The 10,324-nt window shown below is 38.5% G+C and overlaps 1 protein-coding gene across 3 annotated transcripts in view; it reads right to left on the bottom strand.

Annotated features, from left to right (window-relative positions):
• Window positions 1-6,488: 6,488 nt before the first annotated feature.
• Window positions 6,489-10,324, bottom strand: part of LOC102197052 (NMDA receptor synaptonuclear signaling and neuronal migration factor-like) — a 67,776-nt gene continuing 63,940 nt past the window's right edge. For all 3 annotated transcript variants that reach the window (XM_005745798.1, XM_005745800.1, XM_005745799.1), the window contains one exon: window positions 6,489-10,196. In XM_005745798.1, the coding sequence (XP_005745855.1) occupies window positions 10,099-10,196 (98 nt within the window). In that variant the 3' untranslated portion in view covers window positions 6,489-10,098. The remainder of the gene's footprint in view (window positions 10,197-10,324) is intronic.

The following is a 10,324-nucleotide window of genomic DNA, read 5'->3' as shown; positions in this document are numbered from 1 at the left end:
GTGTCTGTATGGGGCCTTAGGCCTGGATTGCTTGGGTGTATTTACTGTATGAGAACACTGTATTTTATATGTATTTCTATCTTTTATATCATATCTATTATAGTTTTTAAGTATTTATCTTTCGTGATGTTGCACTGACCGGAGACATCTTTCAATTTCATTGTACTTGTGACAATGACAATAAAGAATATTCTATTCTATATTCTATTCCTTGTCTCTAAGTTTGCGTATTTCCTGTTTTCCTGTATTTCCCACTGTTAATGTTTTTAGTTTTGCTCTCCTCCTTGTCTAGTCTTGTCTTATTGGTCTCATCTGTGTTCCCTTCCTGTTTCCTATTGTCCTCATTACCTTTGTGTGTTTATATAATAGTGTGTTTCCCTCTGTTCCTTGTCAGACCGTCTGCTTGTCATCCTCTGTGTTACTTCCCAGGTGTTCACAAATCTCTTCTACATGACTAGAAACTGAATATGTATTATTATTGTTGTTGATTTGCCAAGATTTGGTGTCAACCTGAAACCCAAAGTCTAAACCTTCCCTGATCTTCGAGGAAAAGTAAAACACGCTTGTGAAACATTTCACCACTTAATAAGATCTCGTAATGCATGACTACATCATCCAGACCGTAAAGGATCTCCTTGAGAAACAACATCACCCTTTTTATAATCAATAAAATCTGCTCTGTGACCACCTTGAAGAGGAGTGAAAGGGAGGGGACTGGCAAGGCAATAAAATACAATACATCAAGACATCAACTCTGCTAATCTAAATGAAGCATGTCACTGGCTCAGCTTTCACTGCTATGAGATCAGTTATTTTCTGAATGTTTCATACATATGAAAACCGAAGTAGCAGTAGACAGTACTGGATTGTATTAAATTAAAGCATTAGCTTGTACTGAATAGTAACTTTTTTGCCTCCATCTGGCCAAATCAAAAATGCAGAGCTATGTGCTGTGGTGACCCCTTGTAACAAGGGAACAGCCAAAAGCTGACATGATAGCGTCACAATTTCTGCATATTTGCCAACTGCACATCCATGATACAACTGTCCTGTTCCACTAAATCCCAGAGATGCTCTTTGGCCATTTGAGTACAGTGGACTTATTGTCATGTTCAAGAAACTAGTTTGAGAGGATTTGAGCTTAGTGACAGGCAGCCATCAGAAATCGGATACTCTGCGGTCATAAAGAGAAGGGCATGTTCAGCAATAATACTCATGTAGGCCTTGGTGTTTTAGCAAGTAATTCGTAGTACGAGGCTCAAAGTGTGGGAAGAAAACATTTCCCATACCATTAATCCACCAGTCTAAAGACGGGATGGATCCATGCTTTCATGTTGTTCATGCAAAATTCTGATCCTGCTATCTGAATTTCAAAGCAGAACTGAAGGGCCCCAGTATACCCACCACCAGTGGCTCGTGAACAGCACTGTATGATAGAGTTGATGTCTAATTGATGTCATGTGCACTGTCACTAGTTTCTCTCTCTTGATTTTTATAACCTTGCACATTGTGGGATGAAGACACAATTGTATACAGCTGTAATGCTTTTATAAAGATATGTCAGTACAGATGCTCACAGACTCACAGATTATACAAAGGGAGATGTTGCAACAGTTTGAAAAGAAGAGATATCCTGGAAAAAACACAACACAGCACTGATGTGGAGGTAGTGTCTGAGTGGCAACACCTATTCTTCAAAAAAATACTGCAGCGGAAATTCAGCAGAACATCTCAACCATGTTTACATGCCTAAGATAAGCAGGTGGTGCCATAGACTGACTGATTAGACGTTTGTATTAACGAGCAGTTTAACAGGTCTATAATAAATTGCTTGTGAGTAGAGTATGGTATGGTACACACATACACTTCTGCAATTTGACCCCCCTGAGTGTTGAGCACTAACTCTGGCCTTGTGCTTCTGTAGTCTGGTCCTCTCCACCCTTTCTTCTATTATTCATACATGGTGGTTGCTGTAAGGCTGCCAACATGTGCTGGCTGCAGTGTCCCTGTGTAACTGAGTAGGGTAGTACTGAATTCATGATGTGTGTTCATAATAAAGTAGAATGACGTGTTTTTGATTGCCCTGCACATTTAACATGTTACCTTAGTCTGCAACACAGCTAGTTATGAGTTCTTGCGTGCTATCAATGGCTGTTCCATCTGGAAAATTTGTAGCTGCAGCTTACAATGCATCACTGCAGCCTCTGAACATATGCTACTTCCATCTGTTAACACAATAACTATATTTGATACTCACAGCAGAGCAGCATATGCATATTTGTACTCTAGGATGCTTCTATATTATGAACTTCAAAAATCTCTGGTGTATATAATTTCTGTCTGATTCTGGAGAACTAGGATAACTGTACAGATTTTATTTTTGATTTATGTAATATTTAATTTTACATCAATATCAGTCTTGACAAATGTGATTGGGTATTTTTGCCTTTAAAAGAAAACATTATCATATGCATCATTATTCCAAGTCTTTTTGTATGCACACTAATATTTATCATTGCTAAACTCCGCTTCTGGCTTTTTAACATCTTAAAACAACCAATGCCAACCAATCCCAAAGTGCACTGTGGCATCACAACCCAACCTGCAATATGGTGAATCTGCTTTGAAAATCACCATGGGAACACAGCCCATAGTAATCCAGACATTTTCCATACCATAAATGGAAAATGACAAGACAAAGTGTGATAAATGTTAAAGTGTTATTGAAGTATTTCGAGTTTATCCTCTGAGAACCAGAATTTGATGGCCATCCATCCTCTAGGTACTTGTAATGCTTCCATTTATGTGGAAAAAAAGGACATTTACCCCACAAAATGAACATTTTTATGCTTCAACTCCATAGGTCCCTATTCATTTGGAACGATCTTGTGAGTACCCCCAGTGAAACTGGAGGTCCAGAAAGTGCATGTTCTTGAGTAGTTAGAAGTTCCTTGTTAGTGCATCATTGTGACTGTGCTGCTATATTAGATTTAGCATTTACTTCTGCATTACAGAGCCTTAGCAACACTCTGTAACTGATACATGTTTGCACAATTTTATGCTAAATATGTTAATGTGGCTATTTCACTGCATGAGTGCTCAGAAGAAAATTTCATGCATTCTGCACACAAAGAGAAAGTTTAATAAGATGGGGACTTTTATCCCAAAGTGCACTGTGGCATCACAACCCAACCTGCATTTTTAGCATGAGAGGATCTTTTTACTTATGAAGCGACACGAAATGTAAACCAGGTAAAACTTCCTGGGGGCCAAAATGACACCACTGAATCAATGATAAGACAAAGACACAAGCTGTGTTTAACTATAGTTTACTTGGGGGAGGAAATGCTGTAGAAACAATACTTTTTCTCACAGGTTATTACCAACATTGTGCAATGCAAAAACATTTCCTTGCTATTAGTTCAGATACAACACATTGCCCTTGAAATAAGAAGCATTCTCTAATGTCTATTCTAAGGAAGAAACCCCAAAGCTCAGGAAAGCTACCCAGATAATAGTTTTAACTTATGCTAGTATCAAAATCACTATATGCAGTAATGTTAATTGCTATCATACCTTTAAGATTTTCTCTATCCATATACATGGATGAAGCTCACTGTAACATTTATAAATCTCACACTCTACTGTGTTGGACTAAAAAATCTATTCCAAAATGTAATGCTCAGTTAAATGATTTAGAAGTTGATCCAAAATGACACAGACATTACATAGACATATTATTTTCAAAACTTCCAGAAATACAATCACAGCCCAACTGGAGATGTCAGGGCAATCAAAGCAGCGTCAATTCATCATCCTCATCACACTCATTCCCAACTGAGCCTTGGAAATCTTCACTGAAACTGGAACAAAGCAGGAGGGAGGGCACAACAATGCTTAATAATAATTTGAGCGATCTTTGCAATTGTCAATATGACACACAATTTCACGTGGAAAATAACAAGAGAGGAGGCAAAGCTCAAACTCTTGATTTATGTAATTATCCTCTCAAGAAATGGAAATGGCTGCTTCGGTGAACCATCACGAGAAGTCAAACTGCGTGTGATCATTTCCCCCTGAAATACATCTGCACGTATATGAATACCTGACCTTATTAGAAGAGGCTTAACATCCCAGACATGAGTCATGTTTTAATGCCAGAGTTTTGTCAAAGCTTCCCAAACCGAAGTTTGCCAAGGCAGTCGCTGCTCAACTCCTTTAAAAAATATGTTTCCTGCTTTCTCCACTGCCAATATGTACAGGTGTTTTTTATCTTTTTATCTTAAAGCGACACTGGTCAATATTGCTGATCAATAACATTGTTAATGAAATAATGTATGCTTTGTTTCTGAATTGGGAGGATACTGTAGTAACAAACCCAGTAGCCTATAGATACCTGACACTGAAGCTTCTCTAAGTGATTTTAGATATTTGGAAACAAAATTTCACCCATTAGATAAAGTATTATCTTCAGAAGTATTTCATGTGACCTTGGTTAGGGGTTTCTCCACTTGCTGATCATATTTAAATGATAGGGACAAACAAAAGTGAAAGGGGACAACTGAGAAAGAAAATTGATTACACCTTCATTTCACAAAAAATTAAAGGCAATTACTACTCCAATCACAAAGCATAATTATTGACTTTCATTGTGTGATTCTGTGATACTGGAGTTTTCGTAGTCTGTGTATGTAACAATGGCCAGTTCAAGATAACTGTGGTTGATATGTAGTCACTGTGTAAACTTTCATATTTTTAAGCACTAAAAATGCCAGAAATGTCTAACCTGCGATTCTGGCAAGCAGCAGAATAACTCGTGTAGTCTAACCTTTTTGACCCAATTTACTTAATGGAAGAGTCACTCTGCTTCTTAAAGCAATTATCCTCAAAGCAAAGGTTATTATTTGAATATTTCTCAAAATGACATAATATACTATAACTATCATTTTTCAGTACAGTGCAAGTTTTTGGAACAATGATCTTTTTAAAAAAAAATAAAAATCTTTGCTCAACTCGTCTTAGTAAGTTCAAACCAATCAGCCTAATTGTTTCATGTAAAAGATTTTTGTAGCAGCATTGTAAAATTCTGTTTGGTGTTTCACTGGTAATATTCAAAGATGTGACCTATTATCTCTGATGTCCCACATTACCTGACTTTGCCATGGGAATGAAATACTTCAGTGTGACTCAAAACCGCTCTAGTCTACAAAGTCTGCGAGTTGTTTTACACTGCTTGGGCTCTTCCTCAATGTTAGCACTGATGCGTTATGTTCCAGCAGGAGAGCTAAGTGTTTTATCTGATCAGAGCCATGGGGAAAATGTTGTGGGCTTGACAGCAGATAATGAATCTCCAGTAAAGTCTCTGTTGTCTTTGTTATCAGAAAACTCATTAGAAATCCATCAAACTTGTGCCAGTTTTTAGTATAAGAGCACGATTAAACACCTCGACTTAAGATGTGGTTACAAGTGTCGAACAGAGGTGTGTAATTACGCTCTGGGCTTTGGCCTTTATTTAAACTCGCAGCAGAGGAGAAAGAAGAGGGTCGTATGAGCAGAACTGGGGCTGCGCTAAACTGCTGCAGAATATAAAGAAGCTGAGCAGCGAGCACACTGCACGCACTGCAGTGTCTGTTTCTGTCCACAGAATTGTAAGACAGTCATTAAAATCCAAAGCTATCTCGTACAGTACCTCCAACAATGCTCTTGTACATACAAATATACAAATTGAAATACCAATACAGAAATATTCTTACACTGATTACTGCTACAGAATACAAACTGGGAAAGTATTTGATCTTTAAACAAATACATATCTTCATGAAGGAAAGTCATGAATGTACAACGATTTTTAAGATCAGAACCACCTTTAAGCAAAGAGATCACTGGGCACAAAGGACAGGCACGACCTCACATGATTAGTCCAAACGCTCATAAAGCCTGAACAAAGGGAAAAGAAACATTGAAAGTTGTATAATTGCCTGAGAGTTACACTAACTTACACCAACCTCAACTAACTTTGACGTTAATGTAAACAAGGTGAACAGGCAAAACTAGCCAGACTGTACACAACGGCTGTAAAATATTACTACAATTTAAATACTGAACAGCCGCCTCCTGTTTGAAGTAACAGTTGGTGGTTTGATCAGCAAACACAATCAAAGGCTGATTGAATAACAAAGGAGGAGAGGGATTACCTGTTCTAGAACAGATGACCAGTTTAGCATAATGCACATTTCCACAGCACTAACACAGTCAGCACTCAATATTGTGCATTAATGTTAACAACCTGGCGCAGCTTCTAATATGTTGCAGTTAAGGACTCAAACTAGAGGTCACTTAAAACTGACCTCTTAATAAACATCATATCTTCGCTGACACACCTGGGGGTGGTTTAGGGTTGGGTATTGTTTTAGGCACATTTTTTTCTGTTTAAAGCTTTTCCATTTGAATATTCCAAATAAGAAAATTCTATCAAACAGGGTGGACATTAACGCAAACCCTACCGCTGAGTCCAGCCCTAGATGGGTTGCTCCAAGCATTGATTATACTATGTTTCAGACATGTACAGGAGACATGAGGGCCAAGAAGTCATCCCTGTCGTAATTCTTTCACGTCCCCTTGAAGTCTGCCATCGGGTTGTTGTCCAGTAATGTAAAATCTCCAGTGTCCACAGTCAAAAACGAGCCAGCCATGCAGACATCTGCATAGACTGGCTCACTGTCTCATGACCAAAATCATTTAGACCCAACCTGAGCCTAATAGACTCACTCACATGGAAAGTATAATGAAGTCCTTACACGTAATCCACCAACACCAAACAAAAAAAGAAAACACAAACTGTACAATGAAAATGTACAATATTTTCTACTGAGCATAACATTTATGAAAATTAAAAAGGTAGCAGTAGAGAAAATACCATTAAATATTCCCTAACAAATAAATCCCTGGTTCTCTCTGCATTTGAGGTAATTCGAAGACCCAGATGCCATGTGAGACAATATGCTGCGTGACTTAATGGTGCAAACCAGGAGCAGCCATGGAACTAGAAAGGTCTTCGTTTTTCCTTTGATTACACCAAATTATCACAATGCTTGTGACAGAGATTGGGTGATACATGCTTCGTGGAATAAAAAGAGTATGTAGCAGCATTGTATCCCTGTCTGTTTAAGTACAGTGTGTCTCAATTCAAATACTTTTTCATTTAGTGCTTTATGTACACTATATAGCTACTTGTTTAGTAAATGGATTTACCAGGTAGGCTTGTTTCAAATCAGAGCTGACCAGTCATGAACTCACCATTAATGGCATTTGCAATATGCAAAACAATTTAACAAAGCTAGTTTCAGTGCCTGAAGAAGAAAAAATCTACCCTTAACAAAAAATAAATACCAGTTGGCTAGCAGTCTATCTGCTAGCTAACAGTGACCCTTGAGCTTGAGAAATGTTCCACATTTCTAGGTACTCAAGCAGCACTTTGTGGAGCAGTACTTGATATTGAACACAATGTCGAACTCAAATTAATGAGTTTAAATATAGAAGTATGTGATTTAAGACACAGCAAACATAGCAAATGTCATGGTAACAGGTATATGTAGAAGAAGATTGCATTCAATCAAACATGTAAGAGACCTTATCTCTGCAGCTTATACAATACCACTCATAATTATGACCCACTATTCTAAATTTGAGATTTCGGTCCCATGAACACAAAAACTCTCGCAATAACAGTTAAACAAGAGGGACATATTTTAAGCTGTTTGGTAGTTAAATGTAGTAAATAAAATAGATTTCAGAGGTCTTTTGTAATTTCTACCTATCAAGACTGCTTCATGAAAACTAATTCCAGGTCAGCTGACATGGATGGCCCAAGAAGCTGCAACAAAGCTTGGAATTTGTGGAAAAATAAGCAGTGAACTATGTTTACAATGCAGACAGGACACAGTATAAGAGACTAGTAAACATATCATGAACAACACACCTTGCTTTACTTTAAAAATATCACAACTCATCCCAAATCCAAACACTAATTTTCATTCTGCGAGCAAACTGCACAGAAGAAACAAGAAACAAAGCGCTTTTTCTCAGCTTGCGCTGCGGATAAGAAAGAGTGCTTTGGTCTGAGGGTGCAGAAGGGAGGAAAAAGTTATTATATAACAGAGGACATGACCACATCAGCACAAGTTTGAGATGAGACAATGTAAATATCACTCATCCTGTCCATTTTTACTCATATTCAATACTCATATTCAATACCAGTACATGTATTTCTAAACAGCACAGTCCCCCAAAACTTTTATTATTATTGTAAACTAAGTGTGCAATGATCAGCTATATGGCATTATTGTATTTGTTGATCTACACAACACTAAGCCCCTGAGTGGAGCTTAATATTCCTACAGATGATGTCATTTAGCTTGGATGACACATTTTTTTGAAAGAAAGAAAAGGAAAAACAGTACTGCAAAACTTTGTGTCACACAAAGTTTAAATTTAGAATTCAGACATTTGTCATTCCAAGAGGAGCTCAAGAAAAAAAGCAGTCATGTTGCATTGTGGGAAATGTAGGATCTTGCGAATGGAACAAGAAGAATGAAGATGAAGCTATCTCAGCCTCTGCTGCCTCAGCTTGAACCATTTGTCAGTCTGACTGAAACGCCCCAACTGTAGGGCAGCAAAACACAAAATCACACCTGTGCATCTTTAAAATCTTGCTACAGCAAAACATTTTACAGTGGACTGTAATGCTGGAAATAAGCATGGCAAAGACAGCGTTTGGGACACATTGTTGCTGTTATATGATTAAGATTAAGAGTATGTTGAGATGGAAACAACAAGCTGGTGGTGAGGGGAAACAAAAATAAGTCAAAGGATCGCATCGCCCCTACCACTCCACTGGATGTCCAAGCTAAATAAAGAATGAAAGTTCTCCAAAAATGTGAAAAACTGTTGGAATGAACTAAATATGCACTATATTACACTCACTGTAAAGAGTCTGATGTCAGCCTCCAACTGAAACCTCTTTAGAGGCTAGCTATGCAAGAAGGGTTTGAATGCACATGTGCAATACAAACACTGCAAAAGGCTTTGAGCCCACGAACCAATAGCTCAAGAAAAATCAGCTAGCAGTGGCTCAGTGGGCTAAAACACAATGCTGTAATGTTATGAAAAATATGCATGGATGCATCTGTCTGTTTGGCTACAGCTGACTCAAAAGGCGAGATGAAAATGGAGAAAAGCTCCGCTCATCCCTGATGTTCCACTGAAGATGACTCTGTGTGGAGTATGAAGGCCTTTGATTCTGATCTACAGTATGTTGTACAGGTGAGTACAATTCTTAGTAGAAAACAAAAGAATTTGACCTGAGTTATTACAACAGTCTGTAAGAAACACTATTACATTTATATGAAGGTTTAAAAAAAGACTGCAGTAAATAGACAACTCTAATTCTTAATAAGACTAATCACATGTCCAGATTATCACATGACAGCATGGCGAGAGATGCTGAAAATGTATTCTCTAATGCTCTAGCAAGCACTTGTTTATTTACATATAAGCTCTAATTCCTTTGTAAATAACTTATAAATCCATACTTATAAGCCTCCTAACAAGAGTAGATAGGTTGGCTAAAGGTGGGACAAGAAAAAAACATCCTCAAATCTCAGACAGAGATTCTCCACTGTCACTCTTGTATCTAATAGTCTCTCTGAGCTCAGAAATCTAAGTGTAGTTGGCGTTTCTGACACATTTAGGCTAGGATGATGAGTCACTTGCTTCTCCAACTCACTCTTGTCCCCCTTCTTTCTCTTTTCTAGGGTTAGGCAGAGGCAGAAAGTGAAAATAGGTGCAGGTGAGAAAGCACACCGCCGGCTGAATCTACAGGGCCACACCCCGTCGCTTCAGAAGGGCTTACAAAAACAGACCCAACTGCTGCTGCCTCCACTGCTGCTCCAGCTTCTAGCTGCGCACACAGAGCCGGTCTAGGAACCTCTCTGGAGAGGAGAGGAGCCCCCCCACTTCAACCAAATGCCTTGACACCATACAAAGGTAGGCTCAGATTCGCAATAACTGGCCGACAAGCCAACAGAACATTGGGTGGTGTCACAAGAGGTCGTCGTAGTCCAGTAGCTTGGAGTGCTGGCGGCTTTTCCACAGGCGAAACAAGCGGAAGTCAAAATACATTTCGATCATCTCTTTGCCTGCAGCCAGAGGAAAACAAAAAGAAGCCTTGGTTAGAAACACACACACACACACACACACACACACACACACACACACACACACACACACACACACACACACACACACACACACACACACACACACA

The sequence above is a fragment of the Pundamilia nyererei genome, unplaced genomic scaffold, assembly GCF_000239375.1.
Source record: "Pundamilia nyererei isolate P.nyererei 1_Seehausen unplaced genomic scaffold, PunNye1.0 scaffold00167, whole genome shotgun sequence".
Lineage (NCBI taxonomy): Eukaryota > Metazoa > Chordata > Actinopteri > Cichliformes > Cichlidae > Pundamilia > Pundamilia nyererei.
Note: the sequence above shows the minus strand (reverse complement) of the source record. Positions and strands in the feature narration are given on the sequence as shown.